General features: G+C 33.3%; 1 protein-coding gene across 1 annotated transcript in view; it reads right to left on the bottom strand.

Moving 5' to 3' along the window:
* ANKRD13C (ankyrin repeat domain 13C) overlaps positions 1-17,464 on the bottom strand; it is a 78,804-nt gene that overhangs the window by 30,763 nt on the left and 30,577 nt on the right. Inside the window, exons 3-7 of the mRNA XM_059062983.2 lie at positions 17,326-17,430; positions 11,676-11,761; positions 10,452-10,497; positions 5,991-6,057; positions 1,446-1,590 (exon numbers count right to left, since the gene is read on the bottom strand). Of these exons, the coding sequence (XP_058918966.1) occupies positions 1,446-1,590; positions 5,991-6,057; positions 10,452-10,497; positions 11,676-11,761; positions 17,326-17,430 (449 nt within the window). The remainder of the gene's footprint in view (positions 1-1,445; positions 1,591-5,990; positions 6,058-10,451; positions 10,498-11,675; positions 11,762-17,325; positions 17,431-17,464) is intronic.

Here is a 17,464-nt window from a genome sequence, read left to right as displayed (position 1 = left end):
GCAAATACTATACCATTTTATATAAGGGACTTGAGCACCTGTGGATTTTGGTATCCTTGGGGATTCCTAGAATCAATCCCCCACAGATACCAAGAGACAAACTGTATACTATTAATACAATGCCACTATCCATAGCACCTAGCAGTATCCAGCATTTATTAGGTCCTTGATAAATGTTTGAGGAAGAGAGGGAAGGAGGAAAAGTCAAAAAACTATTATATATATATAAGATTAATTCATTTAAATTACTTTTTGATCAAATCAATACCTTGTTTAAGAAGCTATGACTCTCTATTACCAACTATAACAAATCCTAAATTATTTCATCTGGCTGTTAAGGCCTTCCATAAACCATGTTCCTATGCTCAGTAAGAGAAACCTTCACTGAAGTCAGATAGATTGCTTTTCTGTTTCCCAAATAAACTATTCTTAGTCCTACTTCCTTGACTTTACTCAGCCTGTTTCCCCCACAAGGAATGTCTTTTTTTCTTCTCTTCAAATCCAAATCTTCCTTGCTCAGTGCCAGTTAGGAAACTATTTATTTCAATAGTACACATACAAGGTAACTAAGGTCTTGTCAACAGATATGACAGTAGGAGGGTCTAATCTAAGAGATGTTGAGGAAGGGGTCACAAGATGTGGTAAACATAAGGAAAGGCAATGGTGAAAAATAAAAGCCACAGTGACAAAACAAAATATTGACCTAAAAATATTTGTAGGGCTATCAGTGACATATATAGATACTAGAAAAGCTTTTTCTTTGGTTTATAAGCATTCAGGGAACAACGGATATAAGATAATGGTTAATATGGTCTCTCAAAGGTCGTTGTGGAGGCAATTCCAACATGGAGATATGGTGTTTAGAAGGGGTATAATTTTGTACTTTAAGAGTGAAAAGACAGAGAAAAGAAAGGGGCCAAAGAGTTGGGAAAAGTAAAACGGTACAGAGAGCCAAGAGAGGTGTTCCTATTAAAGAGATAGAGATGGTTCACAACAATAAAAGAAACTAAGATAGGAAGATAAATGGGGACAGGGCCAGAACAGTTTCAACAAATGAGAACTATGAGAAGTTAGGGTTTATTTAACTAGGAGATCATCAGTGAATTAAGAGCAAACAGACTCAGTGGATTAGTCAGGATACAGAATAGATGATAAAACTTTTTTAAAAAACTAGAGGTAAGAAAATGAAAGCTTTAGGAATGAACCATCTCAATTATGCCTTACGCCTTTTAAAACAATTACACCGAGGCTTGGTTGCATACACAGACTTCTTTTATTTTTTTGGCCACACCCTGTGGCATGTGGGATCTTAGTTCCGCAACCAGGGATCGAACCCTCACCCCTCGCATTGGAAGGAGGAGTCTTAACCACTGGACCACAGAGGAAGTCCCTACAGAGACTTTTTTAAACCATTTACAGGAATACTGATAAGACAACATGCTCACCTCATGGTGTATTCGCTGATAAACTTTTTGTTCATTGTCTAGTACTACAAAAGATTCAGAGGGCGCCGCATCCCCATTGAAAATGAAGCTTAAATCCCCTCGTTGGCACTTCATGTCAGTAAAGTCTATGAGAGTAGTGTCAAGCCTGTGAAAGATGGATAGATGAGAAATTCTGACAAATAAAATTTCAATAAAACTTCATATTAATTAAACAAGTTTTGCTCCTTCTAAACATAAACTAAGATGCTAATACCATATTTCAAAGTCAAATTTATAGATAAAAGCTAAATTTAAAATATCTCATTAAAAAACACCAAAAGAATATTTAAATATATATTCAATTTTATCTATATTTCATTTTTATGAATATATACTTCATTAATCCAGCAAGAAAAAGGTTGTTTCCTCATTGTTGATGCATTTCTCTAAATGTACCCTTATTCTCTACCATTTCCTATACTGTAGCTACTCCATAAAAGTTACTTCAAGGGGGAAGGGCAGAAAAGGAAAGCAGACCTGTCTAACATTCTTTGATACCTTCAAGACCAAGTTGCTAGCTCAGCAGAGTACAGCTGACCCTTGAACACCAGCGTTTGGGGCGCTGACCCCCATCCCCTCCACATGTAACTTTACAGTCGGCCCTCCGTATGCACATTTCCACATCCTCAGATTCAACCAACCTTGGATCATGTAGTACTGTAGTACATATTTCTTGAAAAAGATCTATGTATAAGTGGGCCCAAGTAGTTCAAAATGGTATCGTTCAAAGGTCAATTGTATATAAGAGAGGTATAGCCATGGACGGACCACATTCTTAGACTAAGGACTGTGTGTCCACAGTCTTGTCCTTATGATCTGCATCTATGCTTATGCTTGGTACCAAACCTTGCTTCATCCTTCAACTCAATAAACCATTTAACTTACTCTAAATTCTTGGCCTTTCTGCTTGACTTCCCAGATTCAAATTAGCATTCTTTTTCCCAGCATTTTCTTTTCCAACATCTCCACAGCCTGAAAACATTATGGATCATTCCTGTGGCAAATATTCATGGACTCACACACTTGTATGTTTGTTGTGCTCATTGTAACCAAGACCTGGCATGGTCGACCCAGTGGGTTGCTCTCAAATAAAACCTACAAATAACTACTTGCTGAAATTTGGGAGAATAATGGAATGGAAAAGTTCACAAGTACCCTGAAGTGCTTCAATCCTGCACAAGGCTTTGTAGGAGATCACCACATCAGCATATCTCTGAATGATTGCTCAAAACACAGTACTTAATCTAAGAAATAGGTTCTCACAGCTGTTAAGAGATTCTGATCATGCCCAAGGAAACTCCTTTAAGTCTTTGTGAGAGATCCACCTGGCTACTGAGTTTCTAATGCAATATAAGAACTCATTACTTTGTGGGTTTTTCAGTTCTCACCATAGATAAGGAAATGTGAGTGGGCATTTTTGGTTTCCCTTTATAGGAAAAGCTGAAAAATGGAACATATTTCCCATGCTGCATCAAAAGAATAACTAGGGTTACATATAATTTATCACCAAAACTAGCAGTTTTTAAAGGTGAAGGTGATACTGTTAATAATTTTACCAGGATAACAGAGGTGAACAGGGAAATATGGTTATCCTATGTATAAGAGGCTCTTTTCTGAGCCATATAAAATATACACACCCCCCAGACCGAATAAGAAGTCCTAAAAAAAAACCAAGTCACCAACTCCTATATGAGTGAACTCTACCTGCTGCTTTACAGTTGAATTCTAGCCCCTGGTCCATTTCCAGTGGCCTGCTACTGTACTGCTGGTGCCTGTACTACTAAACATATCCTGTTATTGCTTGTACATGTGGCGTAAGAGAAAATAATGCCAATAAAAGGGGCTTATCCCCTACCTCTCTAAGATGTGGGCTACTGAAGTCTCAAAAAACGAACAGATCATTTTACATGCGTGGCCTATTTGGACTCCAAGCTTCAGCTACCAGGGAACTCTATACCCCACGAAAAAAGAAGAAAAGGGCCAGAACAGTCTTTTGCCTCCATTCCCTTCTTGTCCATCCTGGGTGAGAGTAGTAGGGGGTTGCAAGGAGTGGGGGTAGGAATAGTGAGAGAAGAGATGGACAGAGAGACAGAGAGACAAAGACAGACTTACACTGGCAACACTTGAGCCCTTAAATCTAATTTATCAAAATGATATAATTTATAATATAATTTTTATATAATTTATCACAATGATATTTTAATGTATTAACTAGTCCTTGGCTTTCAGCTTATAAGCCTAAATACTTTTAATTTTGCCATGTAATTCACCATGAAGAATAAAAACTTCTTTATACAAATGCAAAGATTTGAGTAGAACATGTTCTGTTTCAGATAAAAACTTGAAAAATGCCCAAGTAACAGTGAAAAGGAAATAGGGCCTACTCGAAATAGGAAGAGCCTGACTGAGAAAGTTTGCAATGATTATTTTAGTCAGTGGTTATATATAACCTCAAAATTATTAACAGTGAAAATATTTGTTAGCATTCTGAACAGTAAAGTTGCCCACACTTTCGTATTTCTACTAAAGTATTAATTTCTCTTTGACAACAAAGAAGATACCTTTTTTTTTTTTTTTTTGGCCACACGGCCTGCAGAATCTTAGTTCCCCGACCAGGGATCGAACCCGTGCCCTTGGCAGTGAAAGCGTGGAGTCCTAACCACTGGAACCCCAAGCAATTCCCAAAGAAGATACTTTAAATTATCACATAGCTGTCATGAGATACAAGTAAAATTCATTTGAAGTGATGTTTAAAAGAACTAATCATCTCCAGATGTTTAAATTTGAAAGTTCTTAATGTTAACAAACTTCTTTTTCTTTAAAATAATTCTTCATCTATGCAAAAAACCTTTGCCATACATCCTAAAATGCAGCTTCTCCATTAATCTAGTAAACTTTGTTTGATAACTAGCACTTTGAACCTGTCACATTTCTCCCTCAACCTCGGCTGCTGGTAAGTCCTAGGTTTCAGAGTCTTGCTAAACTGCAGTAGCTTCCCTTAAACTACATTCTTTGACACAATTATTCTCTCTCAGCCTCTTATTCTCATGTCTCTATCTTAACCATTTTGTGGTTTTTTTATCATCTATATTTATTAGGTAATATGCATCATGTCATTTACTTTTAAAAGTCGTATATAAATGTGAAACAATTTTTTAAAAGAAAGAAGCTCTTTTTCTCCTAAATTTAGAATCAAACAGAACTAAAACTAACCTTTAGTTAAAGTAGCACATGGAAGATAATACTATTCTCCCAAGTTATCTAACTTTGGCAAGCACCTATATTAGGCGTTTTTAAACTGATAACTTTTTGATAACCATAATATATTGCTAACAATAGGCTACTGAATTAAATCTATATCGTTATCAAATCCTTTCCTAGTTTTTTTATCTATACTTTTCTGTATTTTCCAAGGTTTCTATAATGACCATGAATTTAATGCACATGAACACTTGCATCATCAGAAACATCTGAGGAGGTTATTTTTAAAAACAAAATCACAGAAACTTCTACCTTAATAGAATTTTGCTGGAGAATAATGACCTTAGAACTTACTTCCATCTAAAGGTTATCTCTTCATTATAATTCAACATATTGAATAATAAATCTCATAAAGTGTTGATTTTTTTAAATTTCTGCCTTATGACATGGTAAGATCTGACAGGAAGTCAGAGAGGTCCTGGCTCAGTTATTAATTTGCAATATGCTCATAAAAATCACTTCACTTGTCAGAACGTTCTAATCTATAAAATGAAGAGTTTATATGAGATAACCTTTTAAAACATCTCTAGTTCTAGACCCTTACATATTCAAATTAATATTCTAGATTTTTAGAAGATATAGGCATGTAAAATTTTATGTATATATAAACTAATAGATATGAATACACTAAAAAGTTGGCATATTCAACAGCATTATACATAGCTTAGATATATATAATTTGTAAATATACCTATATTAATAGAAAGCTAAAGAGATAATGATAAAATCCTGAAACAAATAGATTCCCCGTGAGATCCAAACATCAATCTTAGTTTTAAAAGGAAACAGAAGAATATTAAAATTAGCCTTGAAGTGTTCACTAGAATGTATAGATGACTGAACAGATGAATGGCTAGAAGCATGGATGGGTAGACAGGAGAGGGAAGGGTTGGAGAGGGATGGAGGAAAAACAGGACTATAGTTATGTCCTCCTTATGTGTCCCTTACTCCCTACAAAGCTAGGAAGAGGGAGATGACCATCTTAAATCTTCTTAGTGTTATATCATGATCTTCACTCTACTTGCTTTCCAGATAGTCTGTAGTTAAATAGTAATACCTTTGTTTTAGTCAAGATTTTATGCCTTTGGTTCCTTATCTGTAGTATCTCAAAGGAGATAAAATATTGTGAATATATTACAACATGTTATAAAATACTACATCCAAGTATAAGCTATTACTACAAAAAGAAAAGCTACCTCTAAATCTCAATTATCTGTTACTCAGAAAAAAATCAAATCACCTTACCTGATATTGATACCTTGTTTGTATATTTTACATGCATCAGAAGGCAGAATTCGGGAAAGTAAAGGCACTGTATTTTTAAAAAGAAAAGACAAAAAATAAACACCTAAAGTTCTGAGAGATTACCAATTTTTTAATTAGAAGAAGAGTAATGTAACATATTACTATTTCACCAAAATTGTAATAATTTCCTTTAAAATAGTATTTTCCACTTAAAAACAATATATAAAGCAATGTTGAGCAATTTCAAATACCTATTTAATTGTAATTGCTGTATAGTTCACCACCAGCACCCACCAAACACATGTAAGAGTAGCAGAGTTGATATAATGCCACTCTTGGGCACATATTGTAGGATATTACTGTAAGTTAGAAAATGATGCCCTGTGGTAACTAAACCCTCCTGACTGGGTAACCAGATAAGCCTGGATCCCATCTGATCCTCTAAATATAATTGGATTAAATACCAGAAAAGTTATATGTGTAATAGAAAAAGACACTTTTAGAGCTAGATAGTCAAATTTGAGTCTGAATCCCAAATATGTTGGTTACTTAAACTCACTGTAGCTCAGTTTCAAAATCCATAAAATGCAATCATACTACTGACTTATAGATTTCTACATTCCAGTGTTGCTCACGTTCATATCACAAGCTATATTCTCAGTTTTTTATTATTTATTATCTGCTATATTTTGAGGAAATATGAGTTATTCTATGGATAAATAAATCTACATAACAGGCTATATAATTAAACTACCACATCCAAAAAAATAAAAAATGTGAAACTCAAAATTCTTGAAATTAAAGATTACATCACATGTACATGTGTATGTAAGTGGGTGTGTGTATCTATGTAAGCTATATTACATGTATATTTTACAAAACTCTGTTTTAAGATGGGTGATAAATCAACCTGGGTTAGAAAGAAACAAAGACTTTGGAGAAAATTAAGGGCTAGTTTTTTAGTTAACTTTTTCAAAAGCATCAATATTTGCTCATTAACATTAAAGGTATACCAAATATAAATATGTCTTTTTAAAATCCTTAGAGGTCCTTTAATCCAAAATGATTTCCAGCACTGAAGACAGTTTTCTAGACTTTTTATTTTATAAAAGCAAGAAAATTTTACTGCCCAGAGGGAATATCAACTAAGAGTTACCCTGGTCAAAGAACATAAGAAATCATTTTCCAATAAAATTTTTCCTTATATGAAACAGCAGAAGTTAAGAAGATTAATAATGGCATAAATCTACGTAAATGATCAAAGATCCTCTTTCATGCTTATTGAGATCCAGTTTTTCTGTCCTGAAATATATGGTGTAGCATGAAAAAGATGATTACAAGAAGACAGCATTCAACAATTTAAATTTAACTTATTACATCTTTTGAAGTAGTATGGTAACCTATAAAAACAAAACTTAGAATCACATACCAATACCCATTTATCAAAAATCAGAAAATGAGGTAGAGGGGAATGTAGAAAAAAAATAAGAAGCTTAGGGTTTGAAAAGCAAAAGTTAAAAAAAAAAAAGATATCATTGAGAAAAAAAGATTTTAATGCATTCCAAAAATAAAGCAATTTTCATTTTCCCAATTCTGTGATGACTTTTTCTTCCCCCATGTAAACTGAACAATTAGGCTGTCTATATCTTAAGTTACCTCAGCATAATCTGAGAGTCTAACACAGTACTCCAAAGGTAGCATAATCCTCTGAACTGAAAAATGGGAAGTCTCAAAATTTTAATTTTGGTTTTGCTATCACTTACTCCCTGATTTTAAGAAGAGTTTCTAGGTCGAATGTTTTCCATCTATAATATGCAAAAAACAGTCCCAAATACAGGATGGATATATTCTGTAGATTATGAGATAAAGAAAAAAAACTATTAGTTTTTCTGTTGAAACATGCTATATACACATAATGTTAACTTTGTAGTGATTATAAAATTATTTAACACTTTACAGTATCTTAAGGGCTTCCTTCAAAAACATGATTTCATTTCATCTATACCAAAACAAAGGCTTGAAATAGGTGGGGCAGTTATTATTATCCCCATTTTTTAAATGAAGAAACTGAAGTTCAGGAAAGTTATGTGATTTGCCATGTCAAACAGAAGCCAGTACTTCTGATTCCAATTTAAAGCTTTTCCATACCTAAAAATTCAAGCTGGAATAATTTAGTCACCTTCAGACTTGCTATTAACCAAGTCTGAGGCTATTTTCAGCCAAACACTGAAGGAGAAAGACTAGAGTTTGTGGGCTCCACTACCTCTAAATTAAACTTAATGCCGGACCTCAATATTTCTTAACTTCCCCTTATTTCTGGGTTGCCTTTTTTTTTTTTTTTAATATTAGGGGCTTTAACAAGGGGAGGAACCATGCCTAAACTCTGGAAAAGAGCTTGATAATCAAATCTAATGAGAGACTATCCAATTTTTTTAATCCAAAGTGTCTAAGCTAAATCTAGCCAATGAGTTTAGTTTTTAAAATTATAGATGACATCTAACCATCAGGTGCCAATAATTTGACATGAAATCAGTAAAAACCTTTATCAACAATGAAACAGATGGGCTGACTTTTTTTCATCAAAGTCAAGTTCTCAAAGAAGCAATACTTTAAACAAGTACCTCAGTAGTTGCATAATGAACTTGATTATGCAACATTTATAATGTGTTTATAACTATAGATCATATACACAATTTCTGGAGTAATTACATCCATTTCTATTTCTTCATGTAACTGAAATGTCACTTTTAAAATATTTTAGAACATTTTGCTCAGCAACATAAAGTGACTATCTTAGAATTCAACCAATAACAATTACTAAGACAATCAATTAAAGAGCCAGTACACTCAAGGGACAACCTCAGTTTAGGATTGCCAAGAATGATGGGGTCTTTACAGACAGAAGAAAACAGGGTGAAAAACAGTACTCAGGCTTTAGAACAATCTAACTTAGACCTCTCTTTATTATACAGTGCTATTACAAACCATTTTTTCTCTCAGTATTCTAGAACACTGGGACTTCTGAATAATTTATAGAGCATAAAGGACTATCAGAGTTAACAAAATCATGTGTGATCTTTTTTTTTTTTTTGGCCGTGCCATGAGGCTTGTAGGATCTCAGTTCCCCAATCAGGGATTGAACCCGGGCCACAGCAGTGAAAGTCCATAGTCCTAACCACTAGGCCACCAGGGAACTCCCTCATGTGTGATTTTGATGGAGCCAAAACTAGCCAGATGAGCTAAAGTTGTTAACAATGTTAGAAAAAACTGATTATATTTAGGGATTAAAATTTTACATTTAGAGATTAAACACTAGAAAAACCTTAATCACCCATGCTGTACAGTATTATGCAGCTGTTAAAAAAAAAAAAAAAGTACTTCCTCATGAACTAAAATGTAAGATACTTATGATATATTAAGTAAAAGTGACAAAATACATAATGATACAATAGTATGATCCCATTAAAAAAAACTAATGCTGAGGATATATACACATATATACATTTATATTTATATATGTACATAAACACACATTTGTAAACATTGAAAAGAGTTTGAAATATTCATATGAAACATTAACAGTGGTTTCTAGAGTTGTCAATATCTGATTTATTTTTATGATTACTTTATGATTTACTTTTATGATTATTTTGGTGATAATAAGCATTCAAATATCTTTAATATCATAAAGATAAATTCAGATGCTTTAAAAAACACACATAAGCACACTATATTCACACCTATATATAGATTACATTAAAAAAATATTTAACCCAAAAGTTAGTGGTTTGGATAGTTGTTTACTTAGTAAAGTAAAGGTCACTAGGATCAAACTTCCTACTTGGACACGAAAACTTTCTCCCTAAGTAGACTCATGTTTAAAGTGGGGAGGAGAGAAAACTTACCTTGCCAAGGTAAATCAATAAATGACTGTAAAATATCTAGGAATTAACGTCTTTCATAAATAAATGGAAGAGTGTGCAACCAAACAGTATGTTAAAACAGTGGCTATAAAGTATGCAATAAAAGCAGCAAACATGATTGAAAGATGAAAAAACATACAAAATCAATTAATGTTAACCAAATTCTTCACATTCAGGGATCTAAATACTATATGTCAAACTTCCCTAAATTCTGTAATCTAATAATCCCATAATTATTCTTCTCCTCCCTCTGAAAATTCCTTATATTAAATTATTATAGTATTTGAACCGGCATTTTATTTTTAAAAAGGAGAATTTTTAATCTTAAAAATAATAATAATTATGAAAGTTACTAATCAGGTTAGGATAATTAAGTATTACTATAGGGCTTTATAACCTTTACATTCAACATGATGAAAAATATTTTAATTTCCTTAGGGCAATATTTCTTATGTTAACATTTCTATATAATAGTTATTTTTGCACTTGCATTTCTGCATACGTACATATTTTACAGTAAAATATAGCACACTCTTACCCCAGCTTTGAAAATCCCAGTGAAGTTCTAGATAAAAGTCACCTAGCTGAGAAATGAAATATGAATAATTATTGAATGCACACCTTTGTTAACAGCTCTTATACCTATTTAATATTTTGCTTAAAAAAATCTGTTATCATTAAAGGTCTATAGACAGGAATAAGAAATAATTTCAATGTATGGAGCTGGAGAAAGAACCAAAAAATATATATGGTTATTACTTAAAATTACATTACAATAGCAGACATTACTACACATATCTACAAAGGAAAACTCACACCACTCTAGATTTTACAAGAATGTTTTAATCACATAAGAACATATCTGAAACTGACAGGCATTTAAATTTGTATCAATAAATATTCCATTTCACATAACAATAAACAGTATTGTAAAAATACTTAATAACTTTAGAAGTGTTATAAAAAAAATCAGTAACTTCCAAAATGATCAGTGTAGGCTCATAATGGTCTAATAAAATCACCCACTGCAATAGAAACTTTTTTTCTATAAAGTGATAACACAGGTTTACTAAATCTGAAATAATATGTCATCATATGAGATGTATAGAGAATGTTTTTATTTCACAAATTAGAAGCTAAACATCAAAGACTATAACTGTTCAGGGAACTATTAATCAAATATTGTCAAAAAAATTTACCCCTTGAGATTTCAAAAACAAAGCATACCTAAAAGAAGACATAGTCATGATGATATATTTCTCCCACAGTTCTTTCACGCATCCAAAATACAGAGGAAAAAAACAACAGAAAACAAACCTCTCTCCCTTTCTGTGCCAGCACACCCAGCTCTTACCATCATGAAGTAGGACAGACAAAAAGAGTTTTGTTACATAAAGAAAATGCAAACTGCTCCTAAGGCAGTAGCACTTCAGCTCATAGAAAATCTTTCAATCCAAAGGACAAAGGAAAACTACTGCCATTAATTATGACTTACCTCCTTTTTTCCTAGAGCTCTTACCTAATTTATTGAAAGCAATAATTCTTTATCTGCCTTCTAAGATCAAAGCAAATAATGCTTCCCATAAGAGTACACACCATAATCAGAGTATTTTGTAATGTCATTATTGCTTAATTGAAGCAGGATTTTTACCATTTCCTGACCCTTAATAATTAGTGAGAAATTAAACTGTATTTTTAAAATGCTTAAAAGCACACTTGCAATTACCCTTTAGTGCAAAATCAGCAAAGAAATTTAGCCTACCTCTTTCAGGGCTTTTAATAATCGAGGTCGTTTTTCTTCAACACTTTCCCTGGACTGCTGCTTAAGCTTCCTTAAAAGAGCTGTGACTAAAATTTAAATTAAAAAAAATTTTTTGATTTAAAATAAATTTCACCATGCTAGATTGTCAATTACACCTCAATAAAAAATTTATGAAAAACAATTTCACCATGCTAGGAAACACCACTGCTTATTATACAGAGATATAATATAGATATTGTGAATAAGTTAGAAAATACCTTTAGCAAAACTGTTATGATCCTCAAGGAAAACTGAAAACAGATACCTCGACATCAACTTATTCATACTAGTTTTGCTAGTTTTTAATCATCAGTAGGCTTTATCTGACTGAGTCAAGATTACCAATCTCAGTCAGATGATACAGTGTCCTATTGTCAACACTGATCTAAAAGATGATCTCAAAGATAGATCTCAAAAATCCCACTGAACATTATTTTTCTAAAAATGTAATTATCTGCAATTGTTACCAGTTGCATCTGTTCTTCTTTCACTTGAGGCTGTACTCTCACATACCACCAACATAGCATAAAAAAATACTAAAATGAATCCTATTCTATCTGTGAAAAGAACTTCTGACTAATAAAACCTGAAACCCCCCAGAGCGTCTTCTCAACAGTTAAGAGATGGAGATTTAGACAAATTGCCTAAGCGCAAACCACAGCATTACTACTTATTAGCTGTATAAACATGGAACACTTACTTAATTTCCCTAAACTTCAGTTTCTTTTTTTCAATGTCAATTAAGAATAAAGTGAAATCTGCTACATGGAGTTACTATAGAGGCTCTATATAAATTGCTTACTACTGTGCCTGCAATTAGGTAAGTATAAGGTTTATTAGAATAATGGTCTAAAATTAACTAGCAAAATCAATCAATCCCTAAACATTTATTGAAATAAGGGAAAATATTAGCCTTGAATGAAATAAGATGAAAAAATGTACAGAGGGGGTAAAATGTATACATCAATACATGCTGATTTCCTCCTAGTCCTGTATATATATATATACACATACAAACAAATAAAAATACTTATTATTTTTACAGTATACTTATTTATACTTATTTATTTTACAGTATGCACTCTTATAAACTACTTAATGCCTTATATGGAATACAGAAGTATAAGGAAAGTATAAGGTTGGGGGAAAAATAATGTGGAAAGAAGACAGTAATAAAAGCTTATTAAATCAGATTTGTTTTGTCCACAAAGGCCAAATTAGGAAAAGCTCACGAAAGAATATGAGAAATAATAGAATCTACACTTATTTTTAACCACAGATCTAACTTTAATCCCAATGTATTTTTAAAAGCCAAAAATCAAAGAGCAATGTTTAAATTACTAAAGGTCTTTTGGGACAGAAGTGGATGAGACCTAAAAGTCAGGGAACATGGGACCTAGTTTCAGTTACACACTAGCTCTGTGATCTCGGTCAGCAGTTCCCAAACACAAGTCTACATTTCAGTGGCCAACTGTTCAAGTTTCCAGTGATATTCAGCCAAATGAAAAAACTGGGAACCAGGGTGGATTTTTTTTTCTTTATAAATTATATACTTTTTTTCAACTTAAGGACTATTCTTTCTACTATTTTTGGTTTCAAAATGTCTTTTATTTTTTTAATGAAATTGTGATCACAGAAGAAAGTACTTTTAAATGCTAAAATATGCTTATATGAAAGCATATTTATATGCTAAAATGAAAAAGTCAGCTACTCTACATCAATCCTTAAATAAAATTCTTTTCTGGTCTATAAAATCCAAATAGTGTGAGAACCAATGACCTGTATAAACATTAGGGTTCTTTACAGATTCAAATTTATATGAATCTGGTTAACCTTCATGTTCATTATAGTTTAACTTTAATATTAAAGCGATATTACCTAAATGTAGTAGAATTCTTTTTATAATTCTTCTCCACTATAAAGGCAAATACTTTAATAAATGTTTATTCAATCTACCTTGCCTTCAAATTCAAACAGACCCCTGTTGACATAAAGAACAAAAAGAATTAATTTCCTAAATAGAAAAGATATCAATGAAAAGCAGAAGTCATATAGTTTCCATTAACTAAATATACTGTAATTGACTGAAGACATTTAGTAAATAGAAAATTATGTTAAAATGACCAAACATTATTAAAAACGTAGTGACAACTATATATAGCATAGTAATGTATGCAAAGAAATTCCTGTTCTATGAGACTTCACATTAAAAATAACGTCACCTTGTGGAAGCAGAAATGAACACTCAGAACACAATTAGACAGGCACTTCCCTGCTAGCACAGTGGTTAAGAATTCGCCTGCCAATGCAGGGGACACGGGTTCGATCCCTGGTCCAAGAAGATCCCACATGCCGCGGAGCAACTAAGCCCATGTGCCACAACTACTGAGCCTGCACTCTAGAGTCCACGAGCTACAACTACTGAGCCTGTGTGCCACAACTACTGAACCCACGTGCCTCGAGCCTGTGCTCCGCAACAAGAGAAGCCACAGCAAGAATAAGCCTGTGCACCGCAACGAAGAGTAGCCCCCCGTCACCGTGACTAGAGGAAGCTTGCCCGCAGCAACAAAGACCCAAAGCAGCCAAAAATAAATTAAATAAAATAAATATATAAAAAACACAATTAGACAAAATTACCATCATATTTGGGGGGAGGGTCAATATTTGTACTCCCATACTGTAAGAATCGTATTAACAGTGATTGATAATGAAAATAAAATCAGCTTTAGAGGATTTGGATGATATTAGACAGAATTCATACAAAGACTCAAATGAAGACCTCCAAAAAACCACAACTAATTTAACTTTCTCTTTCCTTCTTCTCCCATATAGAGTAGTTTTAAAGTTTTCAGTTTTTTGTGTCTAAAGTTTTTGGAGCTATGCCCTACTGCTCCAAGTATTACTTAAATGTGTATCTTCTGCCTTCCACTTCCTTCTGTGCTCCAGTCTAATTATCTCCTACTTCTTACTTGTACAGTTCCACCTGCATATACTACAGAAAACTCAAACTCAACAAACCTAACACCAAATTAATTAAAATCCATACTGTTCTTTTTCCTATTTTCTGTATATTAATTAATTAATGAGATAGCCATTAATCCATGATAAAGGCTTTGGAATTACTCTGAATCCTTCCATTACTACCAGTATCCAAGAGATAATCAACCACTGTAGATTCCTTATCTTTCTAATCTATCCCTTACTTTTCTAAACACACTGTCTCTTCTTTAAGTCAAGTTTACCATATTTGTTCTAAAGATTGTTTTTCTAAAAATCTCTTGCCTCCCTACTCAATTAAACTGTCTTCGGGCTTATCTAATAATGTCAATTCCTGCTTTAAAGTCTTCTGAGGTTTTACAGTGACTGGAGATTGAGATTAAAACCTTGAAAAGCACATAAAGCAGATCTCAGTCAGTGTGGCCCCTTTACCATCAAACTTCATCTCTCAAAACTACCCTTCACCCCTTCACCCACCGTTGCCATGTAGCCTCATTTAGGGAGCCACACTGAAATATACATTGTTCCCTAAAACATGCCTTGTTCTTTACATTTCCATGCTTTATATATATTCTGCTGTCATAGGCTAGAATGTCCTTACCCACCTTATTAACTTCTAAAATCCTTTGAGACTCAGCTTAAATAAACCAAACACCTTGCCAAAACTGAAATTACTTTCTCCCTCGTCTTTTTTCCTCTAGTACTTTGTGAATACTTCAGAATGCTGCAGAATATTCATTGGTTTCTCTCCCCCAACTAAGATGAGTTCCTCAATGTCAAAGCTAATTGCACATTCCTACTACGTTTCCAATGCACCTGATATGTACTTAAGAGACAAATAGACAATCCCTACTCTAAATGAAGCTTACTGCCTAATGAAAGTGACAGGTAGCATTCTAGCATAGTATACCGGCAGAGAAAGCTTCCTTGTACTTGAACTGAGATCTGAAGAATTATAAGGAGCTGGGGCAGAAGGGGAAGGATGTGTGAATATGAGAAACTGAAAAGCCAGCAGGGCTGCATACAGAAACCATGTGGGAAGAACAAGATAAGGATGGAGATTAAAAAGTGACATTATCATACTAGATCTTATAAACCAAGTTAGAGATTTTCGTCTTCATCCTAAGAATAAGAATTTTTAAAGGGTTTTAAGGGATTCCCTGGTGGCGCAGCGGTTGAGCATCCGCCTGCTCATGCAGAGGACATGGGTTCGTATCCCGGTCCGGGAGGATCCCACGTGCTGCGGAGCGGCTGGGCCTGTGAGCCATGGCCGCTGAGCCTGCGCATCTGGAGCCTGTGCTCCGCAACGGGAGAGGCCCATGGACCGCAAAAAAATAATAATAATAAATAAAAATAAATAAAGGGTTTTAAATAGGAAAGTAACATGACTAGAAAAAGAAACTAGAAGAAAATATAATAACTCTGGGTGAAATTATTTCCTTTTTTTCTTCAATAATTTCATAATTTTCTACAACAAATGTTATTACTTTCTTAAAAGAAAAAAATATTTTAAAGTTTTGAACATCTCAGGAGAGTTACAGTAAATAAAAATCCTAATATAATACTTTTCAGAAAAATGTTAATTCTTGATTAATCTCAAATTTTCTTTGCAGTTTTAATTTTCTTTGTTCTAGGAGCCAGAAATGAAAGGATGAATAAGAAAACATATTCATGACTTGAGTTCTCACAAAGATTATATCATCAGGATACAGTGTAGGGAAAAAACATTGAACAGTTATTTAGAAGTGTGCTGAGTGCTGCAAAGGAAAATAATGGACCACTTTGAAAACGTATAAGAGAATTTAATCTACTTAACAAGTTGGGAAAAGAAAATATAAAGTTGAGACCCAAATGAAGAAGACTGCCAGTTCCTGATAAGACTGCAAACCAACATAGACTGCTGTCTCTTTCCCTCCAAACTAACTTTTGATGTGCTACAAAAATAAGACAGAGGCTGATAGAATTCCTAAAACTAGCCTAACATAAATATACCACAATGAAAATCTGTATAAACTATGAGTAAGTCCTGGAGAGAAAAAAGACAGCTAGGTCTCAGTATAGATAAGAACTGGAGCCACCAACGGTCAGGGATGGGGTGCAGGGAACAGACAGATAAAGGTAGTCAAAAGGTACCAACGCCCCCCCCAAAAAAAAGGTACCAACCTCTAGTTATAAAAGAAATAAGTCATGCAGATGCAACATACAGCATGTTGACTATATTTAACAATACTGTACTGCATATTTGAAAGTTGTAAAAGAGTATATCTTAAAAGTTCTCATCACAAAAAAAATAGAAGTATTGTAACTATGTACGGTGATAGATGTTAACTAGATTTATTGTGGTGATCATTTCACAATACATACAAATAATATGTTGTACTACTGAAACGAATATAATGTTGTATGTCTATATATATTTTTACTTAGGTACACTTATATATATAATATATATGGTAATTATATATATATATAAAGTCATGAATAATTCATATATGTTTGTAAGTAACTGCAAACTTCTTATAGTATGGAAAGTTACGCTGAATGACAAATATCTCAAATGCATCACTTCATATTTTTAGAATACATATCAACAATAGTAATTTATATTGCTTACTCATTTGTCTATCTCCATAACTGATGGCTTCCGCCAGAGGGCTCCATCCCTGAGCATTTTTCACCTTTACTGGAGCATTGTGAGCCAAAAGTAAATGGGCACATTCTGAAACATAAAATGGTGATAACATCAAACATCA

The sequence above is a fragment of the Kogia breviceps genome, chromosome 1, assembly GCF_026419965.1.
Source record: "Kogia breviceps isolate mKogBre1 chromosome 1, mKogBre1 haplotype 1, whole genome shotgun sequence".
Classification (NCBI taxonomy): Eukaryota; Metazoa; Chordata; class Mammalia; order Artiodactyla; family Physeteridae; genus Kogia; species Kogia breviceps.
This window is presented reverse-complemented; position numbering and strand designations above follow the sequence as displayed.